Genomic DNA, 19,360 nt, shown 5'->3' on the forward strand with positions numbered 1-19,360 from the left:
GAGGATACACTGGATGCTCTGGGAGGGTGGCTGTCAGTTCATATTCCGCTCGACGAGGATTTTCTTCATTTTGAGCAGCTACTATTTCCTTCGGCAGATTAAGCCATCAAGACTTCAGATAAAGAAGTTTCCAAACCCTTTAATGTTGGATCAAGTCGTTATAATTCCTTCTCCATTCAATCCACTGACGCTTTTGCATAAAGCCTAAGCTTAAATTTATTTATATTCATAATGAAATCTTGTTAGTCACTTATGCAATTTCTGCACAGCTATTGGTGAGTCACAGTAGGTAGCTGGGCTATAGGTAATATTATGGTGCAATAAATGATGCACAGCAATGTGTTTTCCATCAAGAGGCTACAGGAAGAAAAATGTTACATAATACATGTTCATGTATTATGAATAGGATGCCAGGCAGGCATGCAGCAGCCATTGCTGGGAGAGCGTGGAGCAAGCAGCCTTAAGGGAGTGTGGCAGTAGCCTATGCTGTCAGGTTATATAGGCTGAGGTCCCTGTGATGGGTTTATTACTCAGGAAAATGTCTCATCACAGTGGTCATTAAAGCCATGCTATAGTAGTCTCAACCTTTTTGGCTCGCAACCCCCATATACAAAGCAATGCCTCCTTGCAAAGGAGTAAATGCCACTTTGACACCAAATGATGATTTTCTTTCCCCCTTTTCAGGCTAATTTACTCGATTCATTATTGGAAGAAGCCTAGATGCTGCCAGTGCTCATCACTTCAGAAGAAAGAAGAAAGATTTTATATAATATAGTTGTATTGAAATATAAACTTTAATATTTCATAAACTATCCCATGCCACTGTAGGGGGTCTTGACCCTATAGGATGAGAGCCACAGCTACATTAGTATGACACACATATACTGTATGCCCCTTCTAATAAAATATGCTCTGGTACCAGTGGCAAAACTCTTACTAACCCCTTAGAGGACTGATTACAGAAACACAGTAACCTTGCTACATGCATCCACACTGTATAACAACAAGCTCTCTCTAGAGGTAAGATCCCCATTGACCCAACTTCCAGAGGGCAATGTAGCTGGCGAAAAGGAAAATGTGGGCTTTGACTGGATAATTAGTACACTTATAAATACAATAAATGATGTGGCTAAAATAAATTTGAAACTATCCATACACACACATAGACACAGATGGTCAGTTGGACACTGGCAAGGCCATTATCCTTGTGTGGTCATTTCCCAGGGTCAGATGTCTGCTGGATCCATATCTGAGATGTGTTTTATGTCCAGCCTGCCTGCATGGGGAAAACACCGGGGCAAAAGTCACAGTCACACAGGATTCATCACTCTAAGCCTGGCAGGACTTTGCATACCGAGGGGTTGACATTTTCTCAGGGAAACTGATGGCTCCTTTAAACACTGGCGAGTCCAAACTAACAGACCTGGCTCTCACTCGCTAAGCCCATTCATAACAGATAGGATCCATAAGAACAACGGCACAACACATGGCCCGCTTGACCATTAATGGTCATGAACATGAATCGTGTGAGCTTAGTGCACAGGAATGCTCACCACTTATAAGGACAAACATGGCGGCCGGCCAGTGAATGTGTTGTTTTTGTGATGCAGCAGTAATTGCCATGAAAAACGAGGTGAAACGTTTACAAAGGAGAATGTCCACTTGTCAGAAACATAGTATTTCTGACTACTGCCAGATTAATATAGAATTATCCTAATGAATCATAACATGATGTAACATACACTGAATGTACAAAATATTAGTGATACCTAATCTTTCATGAAATACACGGAGGTAAACATCTAGATAAAAGCCTTTATTGCCTATTGATTTCGCTTATTAAATCTCTACCGCAATAAAATGGGCCCAGAAATTTAAGGTACATTGCCAATAGCTGTTTTCTAGCAGTGTTGATGTTTTAAGGTGGATTTTTCCTTTAAGCCTGATATAAACAAGCGGAGGCAAACAAAACAAGGCAAAACAAGCTCATCTGTCAGGCTCTGAACGCAGGGACACTGTCTGTCCTGCAGACAAAGCCTTCCCTTGGCACGTCTCTAAAGGGCAGAAACACAGGAGACATGAGAGGCTCTGGCCTACCGGGACACCTGAGCCTGCAGGCACACAAACACAGAGACCCACACACACACACACACACACACCTCATTTATATTACATGAGAAATAGAGAGGCGGTCTACGCAGGTGGTTATAGGATCCTCCCATTGGGAACAGTGGGTGATTCCCGCAATAGTTCCAGGCTAGCCATCCTGCAGACGCTCACACCCTGCAGGCGCTTCGCTGCGTGCGGCTGACAAACAGTACTACCGTCTTGGTGCCACGCAGGTCTCATTATGTAACAAACGCTGTATTATGTAATATGACTGGCACTCCATATCTTTCGGAGGATGCATTCGTAATAAACCAAGTGGCAGGGAAGAATCTGACAAATTTACCCGTGATCAAAAGAAAAGAAGGCACTGCTGTTTGTTCGTCGAGCTCTTTTCATCAGGCTGTCAGCGCCGTCTGACAGCAGCATTATGCCAAGCCCTCTATTGATCCTCCTCACGCAGAAATTCACATTCACAACAACCAGTGAAAATAGCAGGTTAAACAATATAACATTTCCTCAGCATTGTCTCTCCTGCTCTCTTTCAGCCTTGTTAAAAGCAACCCAGGCGGATAGAATACCAATGACAGCGACTGCCGGTAGAGCTGAGATTACAGCAGGTAGATGGCAGATTAGAAACCTGAACCTGACAGGTAACACAAATAACAAGGCCAACAACAGGAGAGACGGCGATTCAGTCTTTATTAACAGTGTATTATTTACATCGTTGACAGGCACGGGGAAACAGAGAACAAACAGCAATAAGTTAATGTGTGTCAGTGTGTTTCGGCTGTGCATCCTTGTAGAGTAAATCTGCCACCAATTCTCTCTGCGCTGCCGTGTCTTCAGCATCTGTGGGGAAAAAGCGCAAATGTGGCAATGACCTTTGACATGGGGCACTTAGTGTGTGAGCTGGCAAATCCTACTGAGGCTTCTCAACAAACAGCTGAAGCTTCTAATCTACGCTTAGTGGCTGAGTGGGAGCTAGAAAAAAAACAGATGAGTGCTAAATATATATATGACAAATTAGAAAAGAGATTGGGTAGGAGCTCCACTGCTCTCTTCCTTACCTGTGTCCATTTGGAGGGAGCATTAGCATTAGGGCTTAAAAAGTCTTCACAACACTGTCCGCTCTCTCCGACTACCTGGGTAAGCAATGCAAATTGCCTTTGCCGCGCAGTAATGGCATGCATAATTTAGCCTGTCCTCGATGAAAGTGCGTTAAAAAAGGGACATTTAATCAAAAGGAATTAAAAGAGGACATGGTGATTTGTGAACCTTACAATAAGCGTACAAATGGACAGCTGTAAAACAGTCTAATCCATATAGCACCCACCTAATTATCTTCTGTTTTGCAGTAAAAGCAGCGGTGTTGCTTGGCTGCTCACACGGTTTCCCAGGCTTGAGTGAAAAGGTCACCGCGAAAAACAAAACGTGTCGTCACACAGCGCTTCTTGCCTTGCAATACTTGGCTCCCTTATACTGTTCCTATGCTGTGCTGCCAGTGCCTCATTCTGTGATACCAACACCTCACTCTGTGATACCAACACCTCATTCTCTGCTGCCAGAAATCAGAAGCAACAATCACACAATCACGCAGAGAGCTGATTCATTTCCTTTCCCATTTTTACTTTTAGTGGTTGCCATTCGATGCATTTACAGACATTTTAGTGAAACTGCATATGCAATAAAATGTACCTGAAGCTATATTTTGCCTCATCGTTTTAGATGCTACTTTGGTTGTGTGAAGGATGGGCTGAGATTTGACTTGAATGCGGTTTGTGTGGAACCACTAAGACGCTGACAGCTAGTTTACAGTGTAAAACCCACGCCAGCAGGGTTATAGCCTCGCTATAAGCCGAAAATGGGTAACAGGGCAAAGCCAAACATCCCCTCCCCCACCCCCACCAGATCAGACACATTTTTTCACTATTATAACTGCTCAGTTCTCTCTTCTCTTCTGCCACCCTCCTCTCCGCCTCTCTCTTTCCTCGTCCCTGGGCTTCCACATCAGTGATATTCCACAGTGGGTTAGGTAACGAGCCCATGAAACCATAGTCACGAGAAACACAACAGGCCCAGGGGTTGAATTATTAACACAAGTGGCAGGACGCTACGCCGGGCCAGTGCTGGGGTTCAAAAATCAGCTGGAGCCTGCATTTTCGGCGCGGTTAGCTGTTGGCCCGCGATGCTCCGGCAAGTCCGGCTAATGTGTTTGTGTGTCCGCGGATTTAATTATTTCCCTCGCTAAATAGGTTTCCACCCTTTTCACAGTGCAGTCTGACATGAAGCGGTTGACTAGCTGGTCATCCATGCAGACCAAATAGCGCAGCTCCATTTGTAGTCTGGTCAGATTCAGGCACCGTCTCTCCTCTACTGGAGTATATTATATGCTGGATCTAAAATGGGCAAGTATCTGGTAAAGACATGCCGTATATAAAGGTACTGAGACACAGAGGCAGGGTTAATGTTCTACCAAAGGACATTAAGCTAACAGCATATTATTACCACTGTAGGCATGCATATTGATTAACCAAGTTATTGAGCTAGTAAAACATTGTGTTTTGTCAGGAGGATTTGTATTTGGAAAACCCTTAGACAGCAGAGACACAACCCTCCTAAGATAGAGAGGGTAAAGAAAGAGAGAGAGAGAGAGAGAGAGAGAGAGAGAGAGAGAGAGAGAGAGAGAGAGAGAGAGAGAGAGAGAGAGAGAAGAGAGAGAGACAGAGAGAGTTTGTGAGTGGTATACCAGGCTTCAGAAGACTGTGCTTGTGGATTACAGCCCCTCTAAAAATACTTCAATCTTTTCAGCCCTTTTTTTGACTAACAAGCTCCAGATTTACATACATTTGAATGGAGAGAGGACAGCAGTTTGTGTGAGGCCGTCTGAATGAGTTTCTCCTCTGAACTCTTCCTATACAGAGCGCTGTATGTGTGTGTGTGTGTGTGTGGTTAATTTGTTAAGGAGAGGACGGACAATAGAGCTTTGCCAGCAAGAAGGATCTCTTTAACAGTGAGGTCTAGTGGGGGGGGATAGTATTCCACTAGTATTCCAGTCAGGGTCTGAGTGTTATGACTAACTGGTTGGCAAATAATTTGAATGCAAACAGTGAGAGTTGGCCTCTAATCCGCTTACTACTTGCATTGCCAAACAAGATCAACAAACACCACACATGCCTGTGTGATTTTAAAAAGAGGAGGCTCTAATCTGAACAGAATCAGCCTTCTCATTACTGACTCTGAGGTGTTACCTGTATCGCATTAGCTTTCCTGAGTTTTTGGTTAAACGATTTTGTCTGGGACTAGGCTGGGATGATACACTGGAAATGATGTAAGAGCATAACTAGCTGCCTCGAGGTGTGTTGGTGTGGCGATCTCACCGACTCCCAGCTGCCTCAGCCGGCTCTTGAACTCGGGCCGCTCCTCCAGGACGCGCAGCAGGTTGGTGGGCTCCATGCGCTCCAGCTCCACCCTCCAGTAGACGTAGATCTTGTGGTTGAAGCTGACGTACACCAGGCAGGGGCTGTTCTTGCCCTCCTTGCAGGTGTACTGCCCTGCACCACAAAACCCACAATTCACATGGTTACAGTATGAACTATTCTTTGACTTGCAATTCAGCCACGTTGAAGTAATCTGATATATTAAAAGGTAATGTGTGGCATGCAGCGTTGTGATAGAACATGACATGTGCATCCCAATGAACACATCAGCAAACCCCTGTGGTGCCTGGGCTGCTAATGTGTGGCAGAGCCAGCCTCCACACAAACAACAGAGAAACCTATCTAATGTGCCTTAATGATCACACAGAGCGGGCGGAGCGGCCGACTGTTTCCACACGCGCTCCGTGGCTGCGAAGAAAATCAAACCCCAACAGGGTCTGAGGATGAAGTGAGGCGGATCAAACAGCCGCTCTTGTCGCTTTTTGTAATCCACTTATTACTGTGCGTGTCATATTAGCTCTCTCAAAGAAGATGGGGCTTGTTCAAACACTGAAGGAAAGATTTGAGAGGACAAAGACACAAAGAGTAAACAGGAGGGAGAGCGATGACTGGAGGAGACTGAAGCTCAATGTTGCCATCTACTGGTGTCATGAGCTGTGTGCATGTTTGGAATTCTAGACATGCACGGATTAATATCATCCAAAGTGTATGCAGGAGTGAAGCGTACAGGAGCAAATGACCTGACAAATAAGCTGATTTGGGGCCAAATACGAGGTCTCTCACCTGCACAGAAGGCGTTGACATTCTCATCGAACTGGAACCGCACCACCATGCGGTTGTGGTCGATGATGTAGGTTTGACCGTCCCAGGCACATGCTACCACCTCTTCTCGGCCGTCTCCCTGGAGGCAAACACACACGCATACATGAGGCTCAAACCTAATGAAACTTTCCCACTTTAATGGAGGCATAAATACATAAACTCACAGTGACGTCCAGCTTCTGCAGGGCAAAGAGCTGGTGATCCACCTGGACCGACCACAGCAGCTGCTCCGAACTGTCCATCAGCTTCAGGGTTCCTTCGACATGCAAAGAGATGTGGGAAATGATGGTGCTGAATACTCCAAACAACAAACATAAGTAAACCTACACACACTACTGCTGTGAGAAATAAAGAATAAATCAACAAATCCTCTGGCACTTTTTAAAAAGGACTTTGTGAAGAGCACGCTGTATCACAGATGTTGGCATTTAATGGCTCCTCCAACAGAAGGAATAATTTAAGCGCAAGGTTTCTGTGATGGAGCTGGGTCTGACATTTCATCGGGAAAGAGTAACAATGAGATGGCAGAAATCCATCAGAACAACCAATATGAGTTCAAGGAAAGGGCATGGGCAGAGCAGAATGAAATGAAATGAACCCTCAGTTCAGCCCCGTCTCTACACCAAGACCAAGACTTAGAAAATCAATGCTTCTCAGAGGAGTTCCCCACTGTAGTTTCCTTGCCAAATAATCACTGATTTTCCTGTCAAGGTTTTAAGAACATAGCTGAAATACAGCCGGTTTACATTTCTCTTACTGTTTCCTCCGCATTTCCATGCACTCTAACGCTACAGTAATTGCTAAAGGCACGTCAAGGTGTCTAGAAGAGAGTGATTATGAGTGTGACTGGCAGCTGTGAGTCTTCAGCGATGATAATCCCATTGGCTCCCCTCTTCTTTAAATATTGATGGACTCTCCAGCTGCTCTGAGAGCTGTTAGCCAGTATCAGCTCCCGGCAGGAAGGCACCTTACAGCGGCTAATGGCCGCCTTCACATGCTGTAGGATTTAGCATTCCACCTCTGGTGCTCATTACGCATTATTACCACTAATGTAGCAAGGGGATCACAAGTCGTAGAGCTCTCACTAACTTGCATTACATGTTATACAAATATGTAGCAATGTCAATTTAGATTAATCGTTACACATCCTCTTGTGTGAAGAGATCGTTTGAATGCGTTCAACATTTCTGACTCACCATCTAGAGTGCAGAGGGCAAACAGGCCACATTTAGAAGATTCATCTTTTGAGCCTATGGAGAAAAAGATATCATCAGTCAAAATGTATCAACAAAATCTTTGAGTCCAGATTATGGTTAGACCTTTATTTGTGTAATATAACATATGAGTTATTTATAAAAAGTGTGGTCAATTCTAATGGTAAACCAATCCACTAACTGGTACATGGTTCACATTGTTTGGTACCTCTGCTTATGCTGCCAATGAGATGAGTGGAGACGTTCTTGTTGTGTATCCGCCCGGTGGTCAGGTGGAGAATTACATCTCTGGAAGGCCCCTCACTGAGAGAAACATCACATCACATGATTAAAATAACAATCTTTTCTGACACTTTGAGGCCAAAGCACAGTTGCACTATGTGTAAAACGACTCTATCATGACGATGTGTACCTCCCAGGAGTGGCGGGGGCCTCTTCTGCAGATCCAGGGCCGGTGGAGCCCTGCTGTGTCCAGGAGCACAGCAGGATAGCGTAGCCGCAGCCTGGCTGGGACACCATCAGCTCTGGTAAACCCTCCGGACCTGGGTTCACGGACAGACTGTCCACCTGCACCGGGGACATCATCACACACTGGGGTTTGATTGTGTGGAATGAGTCAATAAGCTTGTGCGCATTGTGACTACCAAAGCCTTCATCAGGGTGATGTTGGTAATGTTATCCAGCATTTTCAACCTCCATCTATTTCTGCTGTGATTAAAGTGGATTCTGGTGTGTGTGAAACAGAATTATGCATCTGCTCACGACTCAAATTGATGTGGTACTGTAAGGTGCAAACGTACAGTATAACCCCCTCACAGCTGATGGCCAATGGTATCTAGCATCAATTACAGGGGATGCTAAGATGAACGTGTGTTGAACTGATAGCCAGCAGTACCTGTCCCTCCAGAAGCCATTTCTTGAGCAGGACCAGCTGTCCAGATCCCAGGTCTGAAGCCTCAGAGTTCTCCTCCCAGCGGAAAGCTCGCACCACACGGTCTGTGTATCCCACCACCAGCTCACTGCGGCCATCACCATCTGCAAGAATGCACACACTCAGCTAAAATCACCAGAACAATAAACTGGACCTACACATAATGTATAGTAATGATGAATTTACCAATATCACTAATGAGGATGACTTTGGTGTTGGCGGGAATGTGCTGAGTGAAGCAGGGCTTCTGGTCGTCGGAGAACAGGCCTTCATGCTGGCTGGATGAATCTGCCTTGCCTGCAGCGGCTGCTGTCAGGTCAAACAGGTGGAACCAACCCTCTGCACCCACAGCTACCACAAAGTTCTGACAAGCAGGAAAACACAGGAAATTAATATTCCAACAACACCAAGATATTCATAATATGTGTTAGTGTCTTATTAGGCTTTCATGAACTCACCCTCCCTTTGTTGCAGACGTCTCCAACTGCAACACAGGTCAGCTGGGACACCAAGACAAATTACAAATGAGTAAGGAAAACATATTCACTGTGTACAATCATCAACCTTTTTCCACTCCTCTGGCTACTGTACTGACCATGCCCACACATGTTCTTGTTATCCAGGGTTTGGAGTCATCATTCTTGTATATAAGCAGCTTTCCACTGGTGTCACCCACAATCAGCTCGTTCAGCTACAATGAGCGGAGACAGAAAGCACGTTTGAGAAGGGTTGGATAGTATTCTAGCTTACTAGAAATGCAGTACACGACAACAAGTAGGAAAGCAACTAGTTAGCCCCAATACGTGCCGTTATTTCTTGTATGGAGAGTCCGTGACGCCAAACTCCATTCACAAACCTCACAGTTTAACGTTGTCTTGCTGTTTCGCAGAGATGCATACCTGACAGAATGTATTTTGTCAACTTTTACCAATTATTAGGGTCTTCTGGCAATTTCGGCATATAGATAATCCACCAAACAGTGCTTTATTCTAAAAATATCTCAACTTTTATAATTGGTTCACGCAGCTCGCTACCGCTTGTAAATGTGTATTATGGGGAAGAAGATTGCGGGAATAACAGGGGAAACCACTTCTAACAGTTTAATTTTTTATTAAGTAGCCTAAGTGTTGCTTGGTCATGAGATAACGGCACATATCGTATTGTGAACACATCAACCCAAAAGCCAACAATTACCTTACCGAGTCATTGTCTGCATCTCCGAGGCAAATTGCATGAGGAAACAGAGTTCCTGTGAAATCCAGGCTGACACGCTGCACATAATTCAGGGACCGCATAGCTACTGAGATTTAAAACCGCTAAAGTTAGTCACCTATATATTTTGGTAACAGCTCCCATTAGCCACGGTTGTTGATAAGCTGATAGTTCTCCATGTCAGAGAAGATAAAGTTTGCTGAACTTGCGCAGCGCTGTCGTCACCTGCCAGGTTTCTAAAAGCTTCTTTGCTACATTACTTAAAAGTCCCAAATTTTATTTTCCAAACAGATAGACATTTGCTAAATGAGTTGGCCCTAAAGAAACAAGACTCGTCAGATTGTAGTGAACACGCTTCTTTTTCCTGGTAAACAAAAACACGTGACGTGAAAAGTACGGAAGCTCAGTCTAGACAATGTCTGTTTATCTTTTCGCATTATGAATTGCCTCTACAACAACGTAGTGTGGCTCATTTTGACTTGTTAGTGTACGAAGGCCAGATAGGCAATAACCTGTAGGTTAGGAGTACACTGTGGCTGTAAGTTAGGACAACTGAGCAACTGTCTGACGTTTCAGGTTTGATTGAGGCAATTATATGGTATCTCAAATCAGCGGGGAAATAGCGCCATCAAGTGGTAGCAAGGTGTAGGTGCAGACAAACGCACACAACTTTACTGTCAGCGCTGTGTCGCCGCTCTCCTCTAGAGGGCGATGTACTATCACAACTTTTCATTTCACTCAGGCTTATCCGGCAGGATAATAACAGGCAAGAGGGAATTGGTGGTTATCATGATGACTACTCCCTTTGCACTCTGATAGGCTTTATGTTTCTGGATGAAAACCACTCTCACGAAAAAACAAACAAAACAGTAATCCTTTAATATAATTATAACAGCCTACAAAACAAATATCACAGAAAGTCCCTATAGGAATATTACAGGAATATTATAGGAGATACAAATAACAAAGTGCGACAAGGTCACTGTAAACTGCACAGAGTACCACAGACACACTTTAAATCACGATGGGAATATAACAATATAGGGTAGGCCTATATGCTTTTCGCAGCCAGCTGTTCCAGTGTTCACTCTTTCAAACTTGGCCTAACCAGGCCAAGTTGCAACTTTAGACCCCTGACAGAGTTTGTGCTGAACCCTGGACGCTCCCCCTCCGTTTGTTTTTGTGATATCTTTTCAGTTATAATGATGCACAATTCCACTGCAATAAGTACAAACCAACACCTGATCTATAATTCGATGAGTACAACAAAATGTACTTTATTAGACACTTTCACTGATTCACCCAAATGTCTAATTCTCTTGATGTTGCCTTTCCCTTTGCTTTCCATTTAACTAACTTTTTGCCCAGATGTTTTTGAAAATTCTGTTAACTTGCAAGGGGAGCTGCGTTAAAATAGTCTTAGCCTAAACCTACGTCTTTTGATCATTTTCTGTCCATTGCCTTAGATAGTATAACGCACCTGCAGAAAATAAACAATAGCCACTCTGTAAGTAAACCAATTTATTTTTAATAGCTCACAAATTGGAAGATAATCCCTTACATCACACACGGGGATTATAACGGGTGCTTACGAGTTTTTTGTTTTTATTATCTCCCAGCGAACTCCATAAAAAAAAGAAAAAGAGAAAGAGAAAAAGATAGAAAGCGGTTGAATGGGAACTCGGGCGCCCAGATGTCATATTAATTATTACACTTAGCTATGACTGGAAACCCCCTCAAGTAAAGTGAGCGCCCTCCCTGCCTCTGGAAGAGCGCAGCAGAGAGAAAGTCTTTACAAAGCGCTAATTGGACTCTGGAAGCGCACTGACAGGGCATGGATAGGTTTCAGAAAGCCTGGCGATGGCAAAGGGCTGCAGGGGGAGGCTGAATAGAACCCACGCTTCTTTTCTAAACTCTCTTGCTGGGCTCCAAAAAAAGAAAAAAAAAAAGAAAAAAGGGGGGAGGAAAAGAAAAGAAAAAGTATTGGTGGGGGCTGGGGGGTTCCTCAATGCAAGCTTGATTTTGAATGCCGCTGCCAACGCAGAAAAATTGCACAGTTTATTACAACGACCCCTCCTGGACAACGCGCACGCGCCTACACACGCACGCGCACATATATATACATATATATGTAGAGAGAGAGAAAGAGAGAGAAATCCATTGCGCATGCACACACAAATCATTACACATCACACACACAGAAAGTACAAACACACACACACACACACACACACACACACACACACACACACACACACAGAGAGAGAGAGAGAGAGAGAGAGAGAGTAATTCATTGCGCAGCGTATTACGGGCTTGGTTTTGTTCCGAGTGAAAGACATGTTTTATTATGCTCACTTTTCAAAGAAACAATAATCGACGGGATACACCGCGCCGAGGCTACTGTAACCATATCGGGTGTATCAAATCATACACAAAGCCTCCTCCGAACGCTTCTTAGGGCCCCTCCGCGCATTTCAGCCCTCCGTTCCGCCTCTGCGATGCCGATGATCTGCTCTAATGAAAGTGGAAAATTCGCCCCTGCCGCACAATGGTCCCTCAAATGAGAAGCATTGAGACGCGTCTGTAGTGTTAACAATAAACTCGACTATATTTGAGACATCCAAGAGTAAACGCGGACCCTAATGCCTCAAGTAACTGAGTTTTATGAGAACTTATACTAATAAATCGGGATGGTTCGCTTTGCAGAGAGAGCTGTCTTTCAGCACCACACTTTGGTCCAGAAGACAAGCTGGGGAAATAATAATAATAATAATAAAGAAAAAAAAAACGATATTTAATTTCTCGTTTAAAATAATGAACGTCTCATTTTTCATTCCTTCCATTCGCCAAATAATACGCTATAGCCAAATTACCCACAGAATTGGATACTGTAATAGTGGAAGTTTTCTTTTCCAACGTAAAAACTCGTAAGTAATCCATCATCTGTTCTCTGAAATCTGTTACAGCAGAAACACTTTCATTTCTTTCAAATACAGTGAAAGCTACTCGGATGACGCGCCTTTGGTTTCACTTGTTGAATGGAGAGTTTTAAACTGAATGTGTGAACTCATTTCCTTTCATCGGCCACTCTCAATAACGTCAATTCAATAAAACCCCAAGTGGGTGAGAACTCCATACATGATACCACCATAACTTTATAACGTTTGTATAAATAGGGGACACAAAGTGAAGTGACTGATGACTGACAAGATATTATCATTTGGTCAATTATATACATTTTTAAGATATGGCTTCAAAATAGACTTTTGGCAGTTTTTCTTGGTCTTTGCTCTCCGTTATACCTAATGGTAAAAACTACATGAACATATTTGGACTGCTTACTTTGCCAAACCCAATTAAATCCCCTGCACTCTTTAAGTTGTGTTATTTTGAACACAAGCCTGGTTTGGGACAACACGAACTTGTGGTACTTTTCAACCCATTTGTTAATGTCAACACATATTGAATGTTGTTAACATAAGTAACTGTCCCAGACCGGGCACGCGGCTGTGTTGAAATCAACCGTCCTTTTTAGTGTGCCATACCTAATTGACGCCCATGATAGAAAAAAAGAAAAAAACTCACCAGTGACTGTTTGTTTAGTGCTTCAAGTGGCACGCGTCCGGCGCGCGCAACGCACCGGCACCGGCGCAGGAGCCCAAGGTGAACCCACGCGACAGGAGGGCGTGGCCAGCCCCCCATCCAAACGTATTGAAAAGCAGTAGTGGCTTTCCTCGAGGACTCAGTGCAGCTTTGAGGAGCGCGCGAGGCAGCAGCCCAGCGGACTGCCCCCATTGAAACGAGGCTGAAGTGCGCGTGAAGCGGCCACACCACGTGAACGGCACGAGCGGGACGCACCGCTAACCTAGGCTATACAACTCCTCCAGACTTGGTGATTCTCTATAAGTTTTTTTTTTTTTTCCTGGGAATGGACTTCACCGCAAAGATGGAAATTAATGTCAGCCAGCAGCAGCTGATGCCGCCCGCCTGTTTCTTTGCCGCCGCAGCGGCGCAGAGCATCCAGCTGAGCCCGTCCAGCAGCAGCCAGGGCAGCGGCAAGTCGGCGTCCAAGCAGCCCAAGAGGCAGCGCTCCTCCTCGCCGGAGCTGCTGCGGTGCAAGCGGCGGCTGAACTTTGCGGGCTTCGGCTACACTCTGCCGCAGCAGCAGCCGCACGCCGTGGCCCGGCGGAACGAGAGGGAGCGCAACCGGGTGAAGCTGGTCAACAACGGGTTCGCCACCCTGCGGGAGCACGTCCCCAACGGCGCCGCCAACAAGAAGATGAGCAAAGTGGAGACGCTGCGCTCGGCCGTGGAGTACATCCGCGCGCTGCAGCAGCTCCTGGACGAGCACGACGCGGTGAGCGCGGCGTTTCAGTCCGGCGTCCTGTCGCCCACCATCTCGCAGGGATACTCCGCTGACATGAACTCCATGGCAGGCTCTCCGGTGTCGTCCTACTCCTCCGACGAGGGCTCCTACGACCCCCTCAGTCCCGAGGAGCAGGAGCTGCTAGACTTCACCAACTGGTTCTGAGCATCTATATGGTAAGAAACACTATACTGCTGTCCAAGTCACCATCATACACTGTTATCCATCATTAAGGCTGAACAACTTGAACAGTGGCGTAACTCTTCTTTTTCTTCTTCTTCTTCTCACAGAAATATGGATCAACTCCATTTCTACTGTTATCGCGCGCTTGGGATGGTCCCGGGAGGAAGCTGGCTGTCCTCAAGAACAAGATGCACTGTATATGCGTTTTGGTCCGGTGTCCTCGCAGCCCGGGCCGCCCAGACAGACAGACAGACAGACAGACACGGCCTTGCATCCTGAAAACTTCGGGAAAATCAGGCCAGAGATCAGCGCCAAAGGACTAAGGAAGACGGGTCTCCTGACAGCGTGGGAATCCAAGCTTCCGTGCATTGCCCATGAAAAACAAACAAAAAACCCTAAAGTGAATTCATGCTCAACCGCAGCACATAAAAAAAAAAAACATTATTTAAAACGTTGCTCTTCAACTATGCTAAATCCAATCAAAGAACACCAACCCTTTGATAAACCTCTGAGACGTTTAATTCAGAAAAATGCTTCCAAGTCGCGGATTTATTCTATAAAATTCTATATCAAACGCTTTTTTTGAAATATATTAAGATATTTTTGTATGTAAGAGATTTATAGATGTTTTGTACACATCCTTTTGTATATATTTTGTCTATATATTGCTGAGTTGCTTCTATACCTCTTGCCTATTTAGACGTGTAGTCTATTATTCTCTGCAGCTGGCTATTCTGTTCATGAGGTTTCAAGAAGGGGTTTGACACTCCAGACTTTTATTCTAGCACCAATGTGTCTTATTTAATAGCAAAAAAACATGTTATTGTATCATGTCATGAAGTTCACAATGATCAAAAGTTATGCAGCTATTGTCCAAACAGAGCGCAATGGCGATGCATTGTCTCTTTATACTGCCAGCTCTATATTGTCTTCACATAAACAGATGTTGAAAAAAGAAGTCTTATAACCATATTTTCTACACTCTAGTCCAAGAATAAAATGATTTCCTAAGGATTTCTGTTCCATGTGTTATTTCTGTGTATAATAGAAGGATGGGAGGACACTTTGGGTCACATTTCGTAACATGGACACTATAAAGAGGGAATGAAAGATGTGATAACACCCATCAAGATACACACTGATGAGAATGCAGCGGGAGGGACATTAATAGAAAAAGAGGAAGACATTTCTGTAGTTTGGTTCAAAGGAAACAACTTTTACGCACAATCTGGCACATTTTACGCACGTTGCATGTTTCTTATTCCACCTTTGAAATTCAACAGTGTGGCTCATAAAGCCCAATTCACAGGTCCCTCACCAAAGCCCCCTTTGTCCTGCTCTTTTCTTTTTTTTTCTTCTTAATATTGGACAGTGCTTACAACAGAAGAAATCTGTTGTGCGCAAGCGCAAGAAGTAAAATCTCGTGGCACAAGTATAAGTTCAAGCTTTCTCAGTTTGTTCTAACATCCCTGCATAACATAAGACAATCGAAACAAACATCAGCAGTTATGAAATCAAATTTTTAAAGGTCAGGCACACAAAACACAGACAGCCGTGCTCATTCACACAAGCAGCGACGAAGGAATAAATGAAAAGGTAAACTATGACTTCCAGTCGGTGTCATCATAAAGCAAACAACCAATTTTTTTTAAAAATTATTTTCAGAAAAAGATCAATTTATTTTTTTCAAGTTAAAACTCCTCGTCCTCATATAACTGAAACTACATCAGTCTAGTAGTAATGTATACTTATTTAGCACATACAAATTGCAAACTGAGTTTATTGTAAACTGAGTTTAAATTCGTGCACACAAATAAACTGAGGCTGAAAGTTGGGAAAAACGTACTTAGTCTTACTTTTTCATCATACATTTTCATTGTAAATTCCGAGTTTAAGTGACACTTAAATAATAATAATAATAAAAAAAACTGTTGTACTGGTGAAAAGTCAAGCATCTTGGGTTCATTAAGAATGCCTTTTAAATTAAAAGATGGACGGAATATCAATGAGACGATTACAATTTGTCGATCAATAGATTCGGAGGTAGGGCTTGGCTTGTGTTTCTGCAAAACTAAGTTTGACAGGTAGGGCCGAGGCTGCAGCCGGACGCGTGTCTGGGTCTAATGAGTGAATGGGGCTTGTATGGTGGTCGAGTGGAGACACAGAGTTGAATTGGCTGATGGCGTGTGCCTCCTGACAGCAGCGTGAGACTCAACACACAACAATCCGCAGTTGGAAAGGGGGAAAAAAAACCCTGCATCTGGCTAAAGTTGAACCAGTGATGATTTGGCTGATCTTGTTTTTCCACTTTTTTCACGCAATGATAGAAGTAACTTTAACGTTAAGCATGAAGTCTGGCTATTTTTCACAGCTATATGTTGTGAATGGCTTTTAATTTGTGATATAGTTCCATCATGACCCCAGATTCTCAAATTAAATTGCAGAAAACCAAAGATGAAGCATTTGATTGATGGATGGAAACAAACAGCAAGACCTCATGAAGAGGGCTGTATGTTCAGGTTTTGCAGTGGTTCTCAAAGGAGGGTTCATGGACCCTCTGAGGTCCTTGCAGGGGTTTCAGGGGGGCCCTAGCAAAATGAGGAATACTTTAACTCCACTGTAATTCACTAGAAATGATCCCTATTAGAGAATGTATAAGAATGACAGCTCTAATCACAGGTTTCACTCTCACCACTATAGTCTCCTCATTAAAAATCTTCCTACTGGGGGTTCCTGGATGAAATCTTTTCAAATGGGTGTCTGTGGCCCAATGTGTTTATATTTAGCAGTCTGAGCCATGGAAATGCTGTAGAACCTCTGTGCTACATGATGCTATGGCACGGTGAAAATGACCATCAAAATGATGTATTTTCATATGAGAAGGGGCCACAAACTAAATCTTTCTTGGGCTTCCCAAACCTGATTTAGACAGTACTTCCCTATGTTTAATGATTGTTTGCCAATAGGTGTATTAAAGCCAGGTCTGTTATTGTTTGCACCACTGTTGGCATCTATGAGAGTTATTGTGAAGAAGTAGACCCATTTACTGATGCTCTGCAAGGCTACAAGTGATTCCTTGACATTGCGATAAACAAAATAGCCTTAAGTCTGTAGTTTGATTTATTTAGTTTTGATTTATTCAGTAAATTGCAATCTTGCAAGGCTAGTTGATTGTATTATTCTGAGATGCTTACTGAAACCTGCAGAAAACATAAAACTGACTTTATTCACTAACAGGTGTTGCTACAATAGACGCAAAATAAAGCAATCTATTTTATTCTATTTGTGTCTGAGTGGGCTATTCTGATGTAGAAGGCTATTGGCAGTCAAAGACTTTCAATGGGAAAGTACTGTTTGAACTAAGGCTGGATTTTGAGGCGGCCCAAGAGAGATTTTTGTTGGGGCTCCCTCTCACATGAAAACACGCCCATTTAGGGCTCATTCTCGCTGCATCACAGTATTACATAGCATACCATTCACTGTGGAGACAGCATGAGCATACAGCGCTCTTCATGGGTATCTGCAGTTCAATTTCTCAATTAGAGGCCATGACAAAACTATATCACAAATATATAGTTTGTTATGATGCACAATATGTAGCTGTGAAAAATGCCCCAAAATTTCATGTTTAAAATTATAATAGAAATCTTCATTCTCAAGACCTCCAAACCTGTTTGGATAATGTTCAGCTACTAATTTAGAGTTTGGGGGTGTGTTATATCTCACAGTTGCTGAAATAATTTCTTGAAAAGAGGGAAAAAGAAGATCAGGCAAATCATCTTTAAGGCCTTAAAAGGCACAAAAAATTGCCCAACCTGTTTAGCACCAGAATATATTGTACATCAACTGCCTCATTAGGCTCTTGGTTTATTCTAATTACTTGGCTGTGACATTCCCAACGAGGAAGACGATGCAGTTGAGAGAAGAAAAGGAAAAAAATAGGATAAGATAGGTGGGAGGGTCACTGATAACTATGTTCATCTGACAACCGAGCAAGTTCAAAGGAAAGATAAGATATCTTATCTTTCCTTTGAACTTGCTCGGTCTCGGTTCTTACCAACAATACCATGACACTGTACATGTACGTATACTGAGTAAATTTTAAAAACGGATTTAAAGTCAGGATGCAGCATGACAGTTTTCCCTTTGCCTACTGGGCTCTAAGTGATAGCATATGCTGCTTATAGGACAGGCTGCTCTGAACAATCCTGGGTTGCTGCCTGTCAGAGCCCATTATGCCGTCCTCTACTGCAGTCTGTCAAGCGTGCACAAACCGCAGGAGAGAATGGCCATATCTAATTGACAAAGCTGAGGCAAAACAATGGCACAAACTATATTAGTTGAATATCTTATTGTATCATTCATCTGCGTCTTGATGAAGTTGGATAAAACTGGGCAACGTCCAACGTCTCTGTCCAAAGACATAAGAAATACTGCTGCTACCTTAGTTCAAACATTGTTTTCTGCTCCAGTGTGATAAATGTGATCCAATGTGTCGGTGCATCAGCAAATCTACATGAACCCCACCCCCCAAAACAGTGTGTCAGATCAATTTTGGAAAGAAGTTTGAGAGTTTTTCCTCATACAATAGTTCTGCTGTGCCTTTGCAGCGCTGCTCAGTCGAACGTTTGAAGCTTCATTTACCGGATTGAAGCGGAAAGTCTTGGAAGATTTAAGTGCGCTTTGAGCTCAACCGTCAAACACAACATCCACAATGGCTGGAGTTGAGAATATTTCAGGACCATAGACAGCACTTCACAGCTCTATGAAATGTTCCACATGCCCAACAGTATCAACACATTAAATATTACATAAACTTTGCCTGTGAGGTGAATATTTACTACAATCCCTGATTCAATCTCTTCACTTTAAAATCACACCTTTTCCAGAAAGCCTATTGCCTTATTACTCAAGACTACAGTACTGGTAGTGTTAGTGGCAGTAAAGGTAATGCTGATAATCAAGCCAGATGGGGTAAACAGTGCAGTTAATGAGGTCCCAGGCTGCTGTAGTCGTCCAGAGGGTTGGCGATGACAGACTTGTGGATGAGCATGAAGAGCGGCAGGTAGGCCAGGAAGTCCAGCAG

General features: G+C 43.6%; 2 protein-coding genes across 2 annotated transcripts; one reads left to right on the forward strand and one right to left on the reverse strand.

Annotated features, from left to right (window-relative positions):
• Positions 1–2,789: 2,789 nt before the first annotated feature.
• Positions 2,790–10,086, reverse strand: itfg2 (integrin alpha FG-GAP repeat containing 2). The gene is made up of 12 exons (XM_071920620.2): positions 9,713–10,086; positions 9,109–9,204; positions 8,972–9,013; positions 8,700–8,877; positions 8,478–8,617; positions 7,995–8,149; positions 7,791–7,885; positions 7,565–7,618; positions 6,533–6,624; positions 6,330–6,447; positions 5,487–5,660; positions 2,790–2,958 (listed from the first exon to the last, which is right to left on the reverse strand). Exons 1-12 carry the CDS (start codon positions 9,806–9,808, stop codon positions 2,873–2,875), a joined length of 1,326 nt encoding a protein of 441 aa, XP_071776721.1. The 5' UTR covers positions 9,809–10,086; the 3' UTR covers positions 2,790–2,872.
• Positions 10,087–13,503: 3,417 nt separating this feature from the next.
• Positions 13,504–15,277, forward strand: ascl1a (achaete-scute family bHLH transcription factor 1a). The gene is made up of 2 exons (XM_071920623.2): positions 13,504–14,267; positions 14,382–15,277. The coding sequence occupies exon 1, from the start codon at positions 13,654–13,656 to the stop codon at positions 14,254–14,256; it is 603 nt and encodes a 200-aa protein (XP_071776724.1). The 5' UTR covers positions 13,504–13,653; the 3' UTR covers positions 14,257–14,267; positions 14,382–15,277.
• Positions 15,278–19,360: the final 4,083 nt, after the last annotated feature.

Source organism: Centroberyx gerrardi, chromosome 24, assembly GCF_048128805.1.
Source record: "Centroberyx gerrardi isolate f3 chromosome 24, fCenGer3.hap1.cur.20231027, whole genome shotgun sequence".
Taxonomy (NCBI): domain Eukaryota; kingdom Metazoa; phylum Chordata; class Actinopteri; order Beryciformes; family Berycidae; genus Centroberyx; species Centroberyx gerrardi.